Source organism: Borostomias antarcticus (genome assembly GCF_949987555.1).
Source record: "Borostomias antarcticus genome assembly, chromosome: 15".
In the NCBI taxonomy this organism is placed as follows: Eukaryota; Metazoa; Chordata; class Actinopteri; order Stomiiformes; family Stomiidae; genus Borostomias; species Borostomias antarcticus.
Genome location: NC_140248.1, coordinates 24,854,950 through 24,872,032, shown reverse-complemented (window position 1 = coordinate 24,872,032; position 17,083 = coordinate 24,854,950). Strand labels below are relative to the sequence as shown.

General features: G+C 42.8%; 2 protein-coding genes across 5 annotated transcripts; both read right to left on the bottom strand.

Annotated features, from left to right (window-relative positions):
* Positions 1–651: 651 nt before the first annotated feature.
* On the bottom strand, positions 652–12,116 carry tmem120aa (transmembrane protein 120Aa). 4 transcript variants are annotated; one of them, XM_084449353.1, is made up of 12 exons: positions 11,969–12,116; positions 9,387–9,505; positions 9,047–9,163; positions 8,726–8,785; positions 8,534–8,629; positions 8,296–8,385; positions 6,985–7,050; positions 5,181–5,242; positions 3,378–3,473; positions 3,053–3,117; positions 2,649–2,717; positions 652–1,959 (listed from the first exon to the last, which is right to left on the bottom strand). In XM_084449353.1, exons 1-12 carry the CDS (start codon positions 12,044–12,046, stop codon positions 1,846–1,848), a joined length of 1,032 nt encoding a protein of 343 aa, XP_084305479.1. In that variant the 5' UTR covers positions 12,047–12,116; the 3' UTR covers positions 652–1,845. The 4 variants fall into 4 exon arrangements, 2 of the variants coding, with proteins under 2 accessions (XP_084305479.1, XP_084305480.1); XM_084449354.1 differs by having other exon boundaries at positions 3,378–3,470; XR_014630792.1 differs by having other exon boundaries at positions 1,885–1,959; positions 2,649–3,117.
* A 481-nt stretch (positions 12,117–12,597) lies between these two features.
* On the bottom strand, positions 12,598–14,692 carry styxl1 (serine/threonine/tyrosine interacting-like 1; the record flags this gene model as incomplete). Its single annotated transcript, XM_084449356.1, has 8 exons — positions 14,575–14,692; positions 14,392–14,453; positions 14,174–14,273; positions 13,798–13,931; positions 13,408–13,553; positions 13,156–13,250; positions 12,895–13,007; positions 12,598–12,729 (listed from the first exon to the last, which is right to left on the bottom strand). Exons 1-8 carry the CDS (start codon positions 14,675–14,677, stop codon positions 12,598–12,600), a joined length of 885 nt encoding a protein of 294 aa, XP_084305482.1. The 5' UTR covers positions 14,678–14,692.
* Between the last annotated feature and the right edge of the window lie 2,391 nt (positions 14,693–17,083).

Genomic DNA, 17,083 nt, shown 5'->3' with positions numbered 1-17,083 from the left:
ATAATATATATATAATATAATAATAATAATATAATATATATTCCAAGTTCTATTAATTCATCCATGGGCTAATTCCAATATAATATATATATAATATAATATAATAATAATAATAATAATAATAATAATAATATAATATATATTCCAAGTTCTATTAATAAATCCATGGGCTAATTCCAATACAGTATTTCTGTGCCTGGAGCCTTTTAATAGGTAGCCTAGTGACCTAACCTTATGAATGATCAAATCTGTGTCTTTATGCTGATCATGGCTTCCTTATGTGAACAAGTAGACCGACCTATGTGATTTAAATTAGTTAGCCTGGTAAAATAAGTTTCTGTCTTTTTCTGCCAGTATTAATAGATATACAATATTATATTGTTTAGCCTGTGTTATATGGATGTATATATATATATATATATATGATTGTATTGATTTGAATTAAAAAATAAATAAATTGTGAATTGATTTCATCATCAGTAATATTTATGTGATAATACATCTGTCATTTAGCTAAAAACTAGTGTCCACTGCCAGCGGAAGTTCAAACTAGTGCAGTACTAGCTAAAGATATGTAGCCTTAATTACTATCACACTCAACGTTACATAGCTAATAATGACATCATCTGAAATAATGAAATCATAGTTTTTTTATTGATCAATCTACACACAGGCTCAAAGGCGTGTCAGCACACTGATAGATTCCAGTTATGTGTCATTGATCAAGATACACTTTGGTTTCAGACTGAAAACCAATATAGAGAAACATGTTTTGAGTCCAGATATTTGTGAACACTTGAATCTCATTGTTGATGGATCACAGGTGGACCCAGTACATATTTACATTGCACATTTCATATTTTGATTAACATTTCAAAGTTGCAAATATCTCAATTCTGAAACACCCTTCATTCCCAGCATGCTGTGTGGTTTGTAGCTGGCAGATTGTCAGAGCGCTGCATGGCTTAAAGACAGCCTGTATGGTCTCCTGGTTCCAGACCTGTATGGTCTCCTGGTTCCAGATGTACGCAACATCATTTAAACATGCTCTGAGTTTACAGGAGTGATCAGCCTCCTTCTTAAAGTGCAACTACCCACCCTCATTTCAGACTTTGCCTAGTCTGGCTCAAGGGACGTACGTTTTTGAGATATGCCTCTCATTGGCGCCGTTTAATTCCAGCAGAGCCAATCAGATTCAATCCCCTGACATTATATAGTAAGGACACCATTGAAAAAGAAGAAATACAGCATTTTTCCCCTCATCTAAAATGATAATCGAGTGTTGCCGCAACGGCACAAAACGGAGTGTAAAGAAAAGTCTAGCTATGCCAGACTAGACTATGCCTAACCCTTTCAAGTTAAAATAAATAAATAAATAAAATAAAAAGAATTCAGGTAGACCTGTAGCACCCATACCTACAGTAGACAGCCCACTCAGATGATGAAGAGGCACATAAAAGGCGCTTCCCCATGAATTTAACCTGCAGATTTGAGCCACTAGAGGGAAAAAAAAAGCCAGATCTACCACCAACCACAATGTTGCTACAAATGTGAAAATGCAGACCAGGGTTGATGTGTTTCGCTGTTTGTAAGCCTTGTCACATTGGTTTCTCACTGAAAAACTTGGTTTTGCTGTATCGTTACTCTTTAAAAGAACAAAGAACCAAAGGCTGAATAAAAACAAAATACACATTAGAAAAAAAGGTGCAATGGGGATTTACAAGACAAGAACTCATAAAACAGACATATAAAACATTTTCTGTGTATAAAACACCTTTTGTGGACATATCTTTTCATAAATAGCAGAGTTGATTGGTAACAATGTCTTCTTCCTCATATCCAGTCTTAGAGGCTTTTGGATTCCTCCTTCTTGTTCCTGTACTTGTGGTAAACCACTCCAAGTGTAGTGAAGTAGTTCCCCATGAACAGAACCAGGTAGCAGCATCCACACATGAACACCTGGTGTGAGGAGGCGCATGAGAAACAAGTAAGAATAGCAGCATCCACACATGAACACCTGGTGTGAGGAGGCGCATGAGAAACTAATAAGAAGTGGTGTTGGGTGCTGTTGACGCACAACACGGATCTTAGTGTAAAGTTAACTCAACTCAACTCAACTCGTATTTATAAAGCACATTTAAAACAACCGAGGTTGACCAAAGTGCTGTTCAGCTCCAGAGCAACAAACACAGCACAGAACACAACAGAACACCACAATACATCATCACAATAAGCAATATAAAATACAGAACAATACAGGGGCCATCGGGTGTCCAGCTGGGAGAACTTTAAAGAAGACTTAAAAATCTTAAGTTAAGTCGACTAAACTACGCAACAGTTTCCTCATTGAGGTGAAATCCTTAGAATGTTGACAAAGATTGCATTCTCATGACTGGTCTGGTGAGAGCAGGGGCAGAACAGACATGTTGTCTGTAGCTCATGAAGTGTGATTGTGGTTGCAGAGAACACGTGTAATGTGAGGCGTTCCAGGATGTATTAACTGCGTAGTGTTTGCCCATCATTAGCATATTTAATCCTAATAGTTCTAGTTATGATTATGGGGGGGTGGAAATTCAAGAGAACATATCCAACATACTGATAAAGGAACATCGTTCGTGCATCGAGAACATTTTGGGACATAAACTCACCTGCCACTCTTTGCATTCTGGGAGCTGGGCCATCCTGAAGAGTGTTACTCCATTGTACAGCTGCCAGAACTATAAACACATAGTGTGACAGTCACGCACAATGACATGGTATGCAGTGACACCAGTATCCAGTAATAGCCATGCCACCCCTGTCAATGTTCATGAGAAATATCCACAATGACCCCAAGTAACAATTCCTTGAATGGCTGAGCAGATTGAAGGTAAGGAGGTTGTTATGAGTATGACTGTGACTTATCAGGTGTCATATGACATTGTTATGTGAGCTTTGAGGAAGGGTCTTAGGAGATGATACTCACATGACCCAGGAACAGGAAGTGATACTCACATGACCCAGGAACAGGAAGTGATACTCACATGACCCAGGAACAGGAAGTGATACTCACATGACCCAGGAACAGGAAGGGGAGGAGGAAGGTCAGACCGCGCCACATCCACGATTGGAAACCCTCTAACGTTGAGTGAAATTTATATCAATAAACCAACCAACGCGCAACACTGAACACACAGAGATGTATCAGCAACACTGAACACACAGCGATGGTTCAGCAACACTGAACACACAGCCATGTATCACAACACTGAACACACAGCGATGTATCAGCAACACTGAACACACAGCCATGTATCACAACACTGAACACACAGCCATGTATCAGCAACACTGAACACACAGCGATGGTTCAGCAACGCAGGGCTTTTCACACTCACCAACTGTCAAGTCCATGTTGTGTCTCTCCCCCAGAGCTCGGAGGCGGTACAGACAGCCACTCTGGTAGTAGTACTGCAGGAACTGGACAAAACCTACTTTGCACAAGCAAAAACACACATGTATAATGTCAATACAGTCTTCATACACTTTCTACCAATAATTTGGACATCACTCATTGTTATTAATTCTTTAATCCCTGAGGCAAAGGCAATCCTTTATCCAGGTGAATATGAATCATTAAAAGGTGCTACGTGTTATATATATTGTTTTTATCTATATTAGCCTGGTTAAATCTGAAAGGTTGGTGAATTAGCAATGAAATCGCATGTTTACAGAAACCGCTCCAGCTTTCCTCTGTTCAGTAGGAAGAGAATTGTTCAGGCTGTCTTCTTATCAGTATTAGACTATGGTGACACAATCTATAGACATGCTTCTGTGACGACCCTGAAACCCCTGGACTCTTGTCTATCACTCCGCCCGAAGATTTATTACGGGTGATAGATATGACACCCACCACTGTGTTCTTTATGATAAGGTGGGCTGGTCTCCTCTCTCCTTAAGGTGTAACTATCACTGGTATTTGTTTATTTTAAAAGCCATTATTGGTAAACTTCCACCTTACATCTGGTCTCTGTTGGACTGGAGCCTTGGTACCTACCAGACCCGATCAAACGATCAGCTTGTTCTCAGGGTTCCTCGAGTGCGTTCTGAACTTGGTAGAGCTGCTTTTTCCCATGATGCTCCTTGGAATACGTTACAACCGACTCTACAGCTTGAGTTACCTTCCTTCAATCACACAGTTTAAACGCCATGGCTCTTGATATTAGTTTTTTATGTATTTTGTTATTTATGTATTTGAGTAAACTCCTCTATGTATTTTGTTATTTATGTATTTGTGTAAACTCCTCAACACTGTAAATGTGGGAAACCTCAGTGCTTTATGAGTATAAATTAAGATTTGAAATGAAATGAAATGTTTAAGTTTTCCTGGGAAGACCATTTACAAAATGAGCGCAAGTACTGTAAGTAATAGATTAGAGAGGCCAGGTTTAGTTAAAGTACTGTAGGTTAGGCTAACATAAAGCTGGGTTGGGTTAAACTAAGCTAAATTCAGGAATTGAGGTAATGTTAATGTTAGCTAACACATTTGGAAAGGAGGCAACGTTAGCTAAACCGTTTTCCAGCACTGAGATTGTCTCTCAATAAAAAGTGCTTTAAAGTATAAATATATAAGTAAGAAGCCTTGAGAACCAATGGTTCTGGAGCCTAGTGGCCCATAGGGGAGGAGCCTATCTCCTGATTCCTTAGCAGGAGGCAGCTTGATGTACAGGTCCACCCCCTGGACATGATGCTAGTATGTATAAGTCCACCCCCTGGACATGATGCTAGTATGTACAAGTACACCCCCTGGACATGATGCTAGTATGTACAAGTCCACCCCCTGGACATGATGCTAGTACATCGCAGGGACTTGCCCCCAATCCAACCCTTGATGCTGAGTGCCAAGCAGGGAGGCATTGGGTACCAAGCTCTCAAACCCCCAACCTCAGGGTGGACACTCTAACCACAAGGCCACTGAGCAGGTACAGAGTAAATATAACAAATTATTATTATATGTGTTAGGGAAATACTGACACATATTCAGTTCACCAACCCTGAAGATTTAACCTGGCTAATTTGCTCCTATAGAATAATTAACTCAAACATTATATTACATGTAGCAGCTTTAATAGAAAGTAGATTGATAACTGATATTACTAAATGCCTCTAGTCATCTCATAAGTAGTCGTCCCATCTCTTACTTTGGTACAAGCAGTAGGTGAGGAACTGGCTTCTGAACATCTGGTAGAGTTTGCCTTCAGGCCTGAGGGGAGTTGGGGGCAGTCAGGTGAGAAAGTGGGCCATGCTACTACTACAACAATAACAACAACAACAAACAACAACCGTAATGAGTTTATGAATGATCTTTATATTTTATACATTTATAATTTATTTTTTTGATGTTTGAGGTTTGCCTCTGAACTCCCAAATTCATTCTCATCATTAAGATGTATTGAATGGTTAGAGTGAAAACAATGTGGACTATCAAATCTATTAGGTTGATCAGTGTGTCCATTAGTAGCCCTTACTACGGTGGCCCTGAAGTGCAAAACACAGCGACATTTCACAAAACACAATGACGACATTTCACAAAACACAACATTTCGCAAAACACATTTCAGATATTAGGGAAAGGGTATAAGAACAACGCTTCTTGTTTGTGATTGGACAGAATCCAAGTCAGTTCAATGTAATTTCCTGTTTCGACTCTTAGGCATCTGGGGCCAATTGCTTTGTTTTAAGTCTCAAACTCAGTGACCTATCCAGTCAGGGTTGGGACTGGCGTACTCTCAGTGACCTATCCAGTCAGGGTTGGGACTGGCGTACTCTCAGTGACCTATCCAGTCAGGGTTGGGACTGGCGTACTCTCAGTGACCTATCCAGTCAGGGTTGGGACTGGCGTACTCTCAGTGACCTATCCAGTCAGGGTTGGGACTGGCGTACTCTCAGTGACCTATCCAGTCAGGGTTGGGACTGGCGTACTCTCGGGGGAGATAAGCTATCTGCTAGATGTGTTCTGAGCATGCTGAGTCAGTCATCACGCCTGGTGCATCGAAATGAAACATTCAAACGGTCACCACACGGGCTGTCGGAGCTGGACACACGGCGAAATGGACGTATTTATGCTCCCAAGTTCCCTGAACATGTAGACACTGAAAGTCAGCCAATCGGATGCTCCTAGCCTGAGATATGACCGCTTGACACTGTGAGAGTGGTCAACTCCCAGTCAGAGGTGCGCCTGCCATCAGAGCCTGTACCTCGGGCTAGGAGCATCCGATTGGCTCAGCGGGGCTAAGGGGGGTCTAGGGTCCCTATATCAGAGGGTGGGTAGACCCAAGCTTCCTGAACATGTAACAAACCGTCAGGTGATAGGACCTCCTAGCCTGAGATACCACTGTTCCGCTGGGTGATAGGACCTCCTAGCCTGAGATACCACTGTTCCGCTGGGTGGACGAATTCTGGTGGGGCGACACTTTTCAGCACAACACTAGCGGTTCCAACACTAGCGGTTCCAACACCAGCGGTTCCAACACTAGCGGTTCCAACACCAGCGGTTCCAACACCAGCGGTTCCAACACTAGCGGTTCCAACACTAGCGGTTCCAACACCAGCGGTTCCAACACTAGCGGTTCCAACACCAGCGGTTCCAACACCAGCGGTTCCAACACTAGCGGTTCCAACACCAGCGGTTCCAACACCAGCGGTTCCAACACTAGCGGTTCCAACACCAGCGGTTCCAACTGGCCCTAGAACCGCCTCAGACTGGTTTTGTCTTGTGAAAAGTCGTGTTTTCTAAATGTCGTTATGCTTTGTGAAATGGCGTCGTGTTTTGCAAAATGTCATGTTTTGTGAAATGTCATGTTTTGCAAAATGTCGTTGTGTTTCGTGTGAAATGTTGTTTTATGAAATGCTGTTGTGTTTTGTGAAATGCTGTTGTGTTTTGCACTTCAGGGCCACCGTAGCTAACCCTGTGATTAAATAAATCTGAGTGTGTAGTGTACTCACCAAGTAAGCATGACCCCAGAGAGGAAGGTGGATACATAATGATGAAACACCCACCAACCTTTGATTCTGCAACACAAGAGACAGTATGTGACTGGGAGACAGGGGAATGTGCAGTTACATCAATATAGGAGCACAGCCTAGAATACACAAAGAAGTTAACATTTCAATCAATTATCAATGAGTGCATTCACTGGGCTAATGCTATTGTATGAATGCAGGACTGCAGGTATAAAACGGACAAAGCAGAGCAGTGTTATGTAGAACTCTATCCCGAGGGAGGACAAGGGGACATTGTGACAGACAATACATACATACAGCAGGAAAACAGACCAGCGTCCACACACCCCTCCTAGTCACAAGACTGACACAGAAGCTCTGTCCTATCGGGCCACTTGTAGAAGGTATACAGTAATGCAGACCAAGACTTGCAACAACAGAAGTACTGCTTGAGTGAAAATGAGTAGTACAGAATGTTTTAAAGCTACACTGTGTAGGTTTCCATGTGAATTGCTAACCTAACACTTCGTACTTTATCCACCCCACCACCAGTGAGCTAGCTTTGGGTTAGCTCAGTTTATTCATTGCTTAGAAAAGGAAAACATTTATGGGTGGAGTCCAGACTGTTGGAACGGCAGCACAAGCTAAAGGTGTGTGTGGTACGTTCAAAGGTGTGTGTGGTACGTTCAAAGGTACGTGTGGTACGTTCAAAGGTGTATGTGGTAGTTGCAATATAACAAGGCCAGCCAGCTGCAGACACCTGATTATGGCTTTAAAGGCAAGGTACATAACTTGTACCTGGAAATATAATGGTAAATTCAGTCCGGGTAAGCAGTTTGGGTACGTCAACACTCCCAAATAAGGCCATGTGTGCTGAGATTCAATCACACGGGTTGAACAAGGTGTGGGCGTGGCCACACCTCGATGGCTCCAAGCTGCGTCTTTTTCTTTCGTTGACGAGACAAAATAGTTCCGAAATTGGTGTACAAGAGCCAGCCAAACCACGGTCGACAAAGAGACGCTTTTCACACAGGAAGTCATTCACCGATCCCTTAGACAGAGAGTTAGGAACTCATTCACCGATCCCTTTGATAGAGAGTTAGGAACTCATTCACGATCCCTTTGGATTTATCATAGCAATACACTGTAGATATTTTAGTGCCTTCAATCCTACATATTGGACGTTTAATGAATACTAAAAAGATTCACATGAAGTAGCTAGTGTAGTGCCTTCAGCTGAACGCAGACGCAAGAGGTCTGGTCACTCTGACCTCTGACCTGGCAGTGAGGCTGTAGGGGTGGAAGCACACTGACCTGGAGCCATTGTTGATGAGGATCGTCTCTCGGATGGTCAGCGTGCAGTAATACCAAACACACAAGAAGTTGAAGAGGGCATCGAGGGCTCTGGTGACCAACCAACAAGGGCAGATGAGCACAGAGAATTCTATTCATTGTCAGAGAAACCAAATTGGGGTAAATGTAAAAGACGGTGAATTCTTTTACTATAGCGTAGGATGAGAGGACCAGCATGAGAACAGAGCAGCTGATTCACCTGTAGCTGACCACAAAGCAACACGTGAAAGAGAACAGGAAGAGAATAACCGTCAGGATCAATTTGAATTTTTCATATTCATCTTTGTAGGCAAATCTGGTGGTAAAAACACAGAAGAAAGTGGATCAGCAGGAGGTGTGGGATGACATTAGGATGGTATTGTTACACAGCAAAAACACATGTAATCCTCACTTAGATTGTTTGTTGAGTAGAGTTACATTCACGTTTCCCAGAACCAGACTGAGGTAGAGTCTGGAACCCAGAAGAGAGAGTAGCAGGTTAAATATGCATCTGGTCATATTAGTAACATGGCATTTCATCTTAAGAACTATTAACAAAGGTTGAAAAATCTTATGTTACTAGTCAGCAAAGCTTTAAAGTATAGCTGTTTATTTGAATACAAGGATGTGTTGGGCCAATATTGACACCGTAAAATTTGCAATGAACTTTTTTATTTATTTATCTAGAACGGTCAGGTAAAGCATGTGTGAGGTTCTTCTGGATCAATCATACCCATTCTTCTTTGGCAGAAAAGCCTCCATCTCAAAGAAAACATTTGTCCTCTCCTTGATGGACTCCCTGATCCCCTCGATCACGCTCACTTCCTCTGGACTCAGATCATCCCTGCATCTGAAGAGGTCATGAACACGGGATTGAGGTCACGCAAAGTAGGTCAACACATAAAGAGAAAACTAATTAGTAAAAACGTTAATTATAAAAACATATAGTCTACTGCTTCAATATCATATAACTTGGCCTAGTGCAAACTATTTGGGTCAGCTATGTTATTACAGAATTGAGCTGAAAAGGTTTGGCCTGCTTAAACATGCCATCTCGTTATACAGAAACCTACTCTTCTATTGACTCAGTGATATCCTTTATTTTCTTCCTCTGTCGTGTGATTGCAGCTGAGCAGTTATCCTGTAGCTTGGACACCTCATCCAGCTTCTGTTTATATAGTCGGTGAGTCTCCTAGACAGGAAGAAGAGAAATGTGTTTATATAGAATAGAAATGTGTTTATATAGAATAGAAATGTGTTTATATAGAATAGAAATGTGTTTATATAGTCGGTGAGTCTCCTAGACAGGAAGAAGAGAAAGAAACTCAATCTAACATATTGTATAGGTCGGTATAGCCTTTGCAAATGTATGTTGCTCCAAGCAGAGGTGTTTCAGGGAAAGGAAAACATTTTTCAAGTACATTCACAACAAGCAAGCAGGCCGACTGCTTAAGCAACAAGCAACTGCTTTGCATTTTTAAGGCGTCATGTCGTTTTTCTGTTCACAACCTTCAGATGAATGTATTTAAACCTGTTATGCTAATTTTAGAAAGTTGAAGTTGCTCTTTAGCAGTCAGATCTATGGAGGAGCAGTGCGTCTGAGCGTGGGTGGGACAGCCTGGTTGTTCAGTCAGATCTATGGAGGAGCAGTGCGTCTGAGCGTGGGTGGGACAGCCTGGTTGTTCAGTCAGATCTATGGAGGAGCAGTGCGTCTGAGCGTGGGTGGGACAGCCTGTTATTCTAAAGAGTCTCTCCAGACACCTGGAATGCTGTCATAAAAGGAAGCCCACCCTTCATCTGTATTATTGACTCCGCCCAGCGACAACTGGTGGAGGGTATATTTTCAGTCGTGTGTGTTACTTTGTTCGTTCGTTCATCCGTTCATCCGTTCTTCAGATGTATCAGTATGCATGTATGCGTCCACCCAGGTTTGGTTCCCAGGTTCGGCTTTTGATATCAACTTTTTTTTGGTGCTGTTTACGCCCAATGTTGTCTTATGTTTCTATTCATGTAAAATAAACTAATATCTGATTCATGAAAAACAAATCAGATAAACACTGTATTAGGAAAAGTTAAATTTTCTTAGCCTGGATCCTGTGGTATTAACCTACATATAAATCAAACTACCTGCACATCTGGGTTGAGGTTTTGCCCCTTGAGTGTCAGGTTTCACTAACTATGTGTTCTTTTTCATTTGAGTGTTGAGGCAAATGAAAAAAAACAGTATTATCCGTCACATGGCCCTCCCAGAGGCATGGACACTGGGCTAGTGCCCCTCTACCCCTCCCAGAGGCATGGACACTGGGCTAGTGCCCCTCTACCCCTCCCAGAGGCATGGACACTGGGCTAGTGCCCCTCTACCCCTCCCAGAGACATGGACACTGGGCTAGTGCCCTTCTACCCCTCCCAGAGGCATGGACACTGGGCTAGTGCCCTTCTGCCCCTCCCAGAGACATGGACACTGGGCTAGTGCCCCTCTACCCCTCTCAGAGACACAGGACTAGTGCCCCTCTACCCCTCCCAGAGACATGGACACTGGGCTAGTGCCCTTCTACCCCTCCCAGAGACATGGACACTGGGCTAGTGCCCTTCTACCCCTCCCAGAGGCATGGACACTGGGCTAGTGCCCTTCTACCCCTCCCAGAGACATGAACACTGGGCTAGTGCCCCTCTACCCCTCCCAGAGACATGGACACTGGGCTAGTGCCCTTCTACCCCTCCCAGAGACATGGACACTGGGCTAGTGCCCCTCTACCCCTCCCAGAGACATGGACACTGGGCTAGTGCCCCTCTACCCCTCCCAGAGGCATGGACACTGGGCTAGTGCCCCTCTACCCCTCCCAGAGACATGGACACAGGACTAGTGCCTGTCCTTTTTACCCCCCAGAGGAATGAACACTGGACTTAATTTCTGTATATAGTTTTGTAACTTATGTCTTCTGTTATTGTCTGTAATGGCTGATTGAAAAAATTACACAAGTACACAAGTACAGTATGTTCAGTTGTGTTCATACATGACCACCTTTACTAAAAACACTATCAGTTACACCACCAAAAAGCGTACTCTTCAATGGTGCAAGTGTGCTATATTTATACTGAGGAGTGAGTTTTAACCATTTCAACTCGATTACACCAACTAAATGCATTAGTGGGCGGAGCCCTGTGCTCTGAGCCCCGTTTCTATTCAGAAGGGTGACATTATACAGGGATTCTGCTGACAGAGGGGGATTCACATGATTTCAAGCTATTTCTGAAGCAGCAGGGGGGTAGCTAACGCGAGGGCCATTTCATAAGGGTTCAAGTGTATTGCAGTGAAGTGTGATGAAACCCCAGGCTTTTAGAGGCCTACCCCCCTTTGGTTAAAACACAGCAGTGTTTATACGTGACGCTCTTTTTACAGAGCATTGTATTCAACTGAAACTATGATGTCCTTTCATTGAAACATAATAAATATCTGAATATCTGAGTTCGATCGCATACTACACACAGAGAGATGCCAGTCTTTGGTGAAGTGTACACATTGTGTGTGTGTGTGTGTGTGTGTGTAACGGTACTCTGACTGATTAAGCCCTGATGGCCATGGCCCGTGGCTGACGCGTGCCAGCGGGCCACCGTCAACTTTGTACGAATCACTGGCTCAAAGAAAAATCCTTACCTGGACTTGTCGATAGTCCTTTTCTAGATCATCCCACTCCTGTAAGCACTCGCCTATACCTGACGGACTAAATAACATGTTGATATTGATATTTTGCTGAAACAAGAGCGTTTTTGACAAGATAGTTCCCGTCTGTGCAACATGTACCCACAGCTGTCAGCACAGCCACATCCACTACCTCCAACTCTTTCAGCCAATCAGATAACGTGATGAGTTTCTTGGCGTTGCCTCCGCCCATCTGTGAGCCAATCAGCACAATCGAACAATAGAACAGCTGCTGGAGGGCGGGGTCAGCATTCACGTTTATATTGATTTAAAAGCCAAATCATTGAATCGTTCATCTTTATCTATTCAGCTCTGCAGTCACATTTGCCGAACGTAATGAAAACATTGTGCCAATGACATGTGATGCATGTTGAAGTTGGAGTGAGATCATATTTTTTTTAATGTTATAATATAGAATGGCTCAAGCAATAAATTATATCCTGATGATTTACTATGAAGACCCATAGAGATGCTGAACATATTGATTTTCTTTTATTTGCATTAAGTATAATGTATAATATACATAATATACTATTATTGCAGTGTGTAATGTCATAGGCGAGGCCTTGTGTGTTGGGGATTTCTCAATAGCGAGGCTCAGCAATATCTGTCATCCTCCCTCCCAGTCTGTGTTTCTCCCAATCAGACAGCTGTTGCACAAACCCTCTGTTTGGCCTCATGTTGGTTCTACATCGTAGGACGTGCTCCCAGGCCTCCTGCACCAGGGAACCAGATATCAACAGCATCACAGAGCAGGAGTCATGGAACATAAGTTACAGAACAAGGAGCAGAACTCCTCATATTTCACTAGCATCTGTAGACTACTATCGATTTCTATTTGACACATTCCAAAGACAGTAAAGAATATAAATAGAACTTGCCCCCAAACTATAGTTCAGGTGGTGTAGTAGGAAGGCCATGGCCACAGCACTACAGCGGCTAACGCCATGACTTGAACAGATCAAGACCGCAGATCCAGTGTTGATACAAGAGTCTAAAAATGGGTAACATGAGAAAGATGATATACATTAAATAAAGACCACGTTTCAAACTATTAAGCAAGACAAATTTCAGTCAGATGTCTAAGTCTTGGATCTTTTGTACTCATTTTTTTTAAGCATGTCATGGAACAAAATGCCCACCGATAAAAACACATATCCGCTCAAAACTGGAGTACAAATCAGCCTCCGATGAATCAGCCACACAGATGTGAAGGACGCTGTTTCCTTTTTCAAACCTGATTTGACAGAAGGAGGAAACATGAAAACAATGTGTATTACTACTGTATCATACTGTTCTGTTTACATGTATAGTACAGATCTGTTATACGATTATAACATATATTCTAACATATATAACATATATCATGTGTATATAGAGACATTATCCCTCACGCAAGACTGTTGTCCTCTGAGACGTTGACCAGGGCGTTGAGTTTCAGGTCTCTCAGGATGTGTGTGTTGGTCGCCTGCTTTATATCCCCCATATACAGCTGGCCTGGTAAGATCTCTACCGGGTAAGGCCTCAGGCTCTCCAACTCCTAGAACATTGCATCAATCTATATCATTCAACACACCTCGAAGTTCACCATAAACATTGATCAATGCAAATTAACACACAAAAAACCCTCACCAGCGTGTTATACATTCACTCAAACAGAAAACAATGACCCAGAGAGAGGTGGTCTGGTCAACGTTTGGCTGGGTCGTTTGGGTGAGGACATATGAATGACCCCAAGAACATCACTGCTGAAATGTCCCAGGGCACCATGAGATCACAAGTACCTTCATAGTGTAAAGTATTTTCTGTGTTCTGAAGAAAGGATAGAGGGCTGAGAATCGTTGAAATCCTCCTTTTAGGATTTTGACAGGAGAGCGGCTTGCTTTGGTCATGACTTCAGCACATTCTACAGCTGCACCTAGAATCACACACACACACACACACACACACACACACACACGCACACACACACACACACACACACACGCACACACACACACACACACATGCTTTATGTCACTGTTTGGTTCATTTGAGCAAATTAGGCTTTCATACAACAAAAAGTAAAGGGGGTCGTCAACACCCACCCACCCACCCCATCTCCAACATGGTTCATCAAGTATCCCCAAGCCCAGCCATCTTCCTGAATGGACGTCTCACCTGAACTTTGCAAAGAACTGGAGTTGCTGTCATAAACCACAATATACTGCATGCTCTCAACCTCCACCCCCTCAGGCATTGCAAATTTGCCCTTTGAGTCCTGTAGAGAAAATAAATGATTATACCACTCTAACATTATGATCAATTACATGAGAAATAATAAACTACTGAATGATAATATGTAGGTCTATATCAGTGACAGGTTAGTTTATCCATACCCATTTGGCATTTCTGGCAGTAATGATGTGACTTGCATTGTATTGCTCTTTAGAACGCGCGTCTAGAGAGAACATGTTCAAATTTCACAAGAACAATGAATTGTTTTGGACTGGGCCTGTTGCCCATTAACTGGGTGGAATGAATCATGAGTAGCTTGACAACCAGCCCTACTTGATTCTTACCCATCAAAATGAGGTAGTTGAACTCGGCAAGTCTAGACAGGCGGTTGTACTGGTTGAGGAGGTTGTACAGCTCAGCAGGCTCACACAAAATCATCCCAGCCATTGTGGGACGCCTCACAACCTGCAGACAAAAATGTGTTAGGAATCTGTTTATCCACACTTATTTTATTGCATTATAAAGCCAGATAGCTAAGACTGATACTTACCTATCAATGATTTTATGACAAGGATACCTTTGTTTTGACCTCTCTCAAGTGTGCAACAAGTTCTATTAATACATCCATGAACATGTGGGCTCAACTTGTTTGTTAGGTTTTTGTTGCTTGGCAACGCTTCATATTTGCATACATTTACTCCCTTTTTTTTGGGCAGCCAATCAAAGTGCGTGTTTTTCATGCTCCTTGTAAAACGCCGCCTGATTGGCGGAAAAGGATGTACGTGCTAATTTTGAAACTGTTTCCGTAGTCCGTTGCAAGAGCACGGATTGTATTATCTTCACTTATCAACTAATTACAGGGATTTATGGCTGGATCATGGGTATGATTTATTACATAAGCAGAATGTGAGAGCATTCCGGCAGACTGCAAAGTGATTATTTATCTAGATAACATGAGCGAACCTGGCTAAGCAGATAGCTGCTGCTGGAATCAGATGCTTTATCATTGTTGTATCGTTACTAATTCAGCACTATTTATTCATCACATGTTGTAAGTTATAAATGCAGCAGCCGTTTTACAGCCACGTATGTGTATCGCCCTGAATAATTGATTGCAAACTAACTAATTGATTGTAAGCTTTACTTGCAACTGAGATGCAATGCTTGCATGGTACAGAAATAAGCACTAACCTAATCATATTTCATGTGATCGACCCTATATACTATACTATATTAAAATGCTTTTAATGTCTCATGTAAAGCACCTTGAATTGCCCTGTGGCTGAAATGTGCTATATAAATAAACTTGCCTTGCCTTGCCTTGCCTATATACAGTAAGCGGTCATATCAGAATCTAGTCCAGGCTAAAGCTGCTTCAGAGAGGCTGTCTGGACGGGTTGGTTAGTCTTTTAGTGTGTCCTCACTATGTTGTGTTCAGGGACCGAGCAAGTCCATCTTGCGACGGAGGAGGAAGAAGACGAGCAGCAGACGTTGGGCTTTGTTGAGTAAAAGGTCAGAGGTCATACCAGGGTCCATCACATCACTAACAATACAGAGTTCAATTGGGCAACGGAGCACAATTGAGTCTGTTGTGATTTTGTGTCGGCACAATGTGACAACAAAATAACCGTGGCCAAATACATTTTGTAAGCTGTATCCTAATTGTGGTGTTTTGCTTTAGACCTGCACAGTGTGGACTGGTCGACAAAACCACCCCACCCCAGATAGAAGACAGTGATGCCATGACAGTAGAGACATGGGCTCCCTACCTGCGTGTCCGGTTGCTGCTGCTTGCAGTTGGAAATGCATGCCAAGTCTGGAAGAACAGACTGTGTCAGGTATGTTTCTGCTGTAAAACTTCAGTCAAGACCATAGTCTTATTTCCACTGTCGTGCAGAACCGTTCTGAGCACGCAGGGTAACCGTTCCGACGGTGTTTCCACATGGGACCGGTTGGGCCCAGAACCGCTCGCAGAACCGTTCCCATGGCACGGTCGTCTAACCGTACTGAGTGAAGCAGAACCGTTCTTTAGTAGAAATGTGAAGAGACAAAAACAAACTACCATGGCAACCGACAATAACAACATTCGGTGGAACGCAACAGCCCGAGAGGTGGAACCAGACCCTGTCACCGTTCCCACGGGTCCGGAGCGGCCCGGTTTGAGCACGGTATCGGTTCAGCACCACAGTGGAAATAAGGCTCACGGTAATGAAATGCTCAGGGAAATGCATAATGTATAACGCCTGTGTGATTTATCAACGTGGATGCAAGGTGGCTTGAAGAGCAAAACATATTATTCTGATAGAACCGACACAACACAGGTTGAAATCAAATATCTGTTTTGAAATATTTTGAACTTCATTGCAGGTGTATACTGGATTTGTGGATGCCATACTTTTCTGGAGGGGTTATGCACAACAAATAAAGACTCTACAGAATCAAATGACGGAGTTGCAGAAGGATTTGGAAGCCTTGCATTCTGTTATTCAGGTTTGAAGCAGCACAGTCTCACACACACAATTAATAGTATTCTGTTTGAATATTTAAGCACAGTGCAGTCCTAAGTCCACTTTTGATATTTACCTCATACAAGGCGATGCCACCTCAGAAATCGTCACGCTGCCATTGCGTCTCTAAATACAAGTCTTTTTTCTGCTATTGCGTCTCTAAATACAAGTCTTTTTTCTGCTATTGCGTCTCTAAACACAAGTCTTTTTTCTGTTATTGCGTCTCTAAACACAAGTGTTTTTTCAGCAGGGTTCTGGTGCTGCTCAGACTGGCGGCCAGTTCTGTGAGACTGTGGCTGCGGGTTCAGCTCATCTGATGCTTCCACAACCAAATCCATTGTCACTT

Excerpts from the sequence above, each read along its gene's own strand:
- tmem120aa (XM_084449353.1), bottom strand. The coding sequence starts at position 12,046 with ATGTTATTTAGTCCGTCAGGTATAGGCGAGTGCTTACAGGAGTGGGAT. Across the intron at positions 5,243-6,984 it reads TCTGGGGTCATGCTTACTTG|GCCTGAAGGCAAACTCTACC; the intron begins GTGAGTACACTA and ends AACTCCCCTCAG. Across the intron at positions 2,718-3,052 it reads CCTTCCTGTTCCTGGGTCAT|TTCTGGCAGCTGTACAATGG; the intron begins GTGAGTATCACT and ends ATGTGTTTATAG.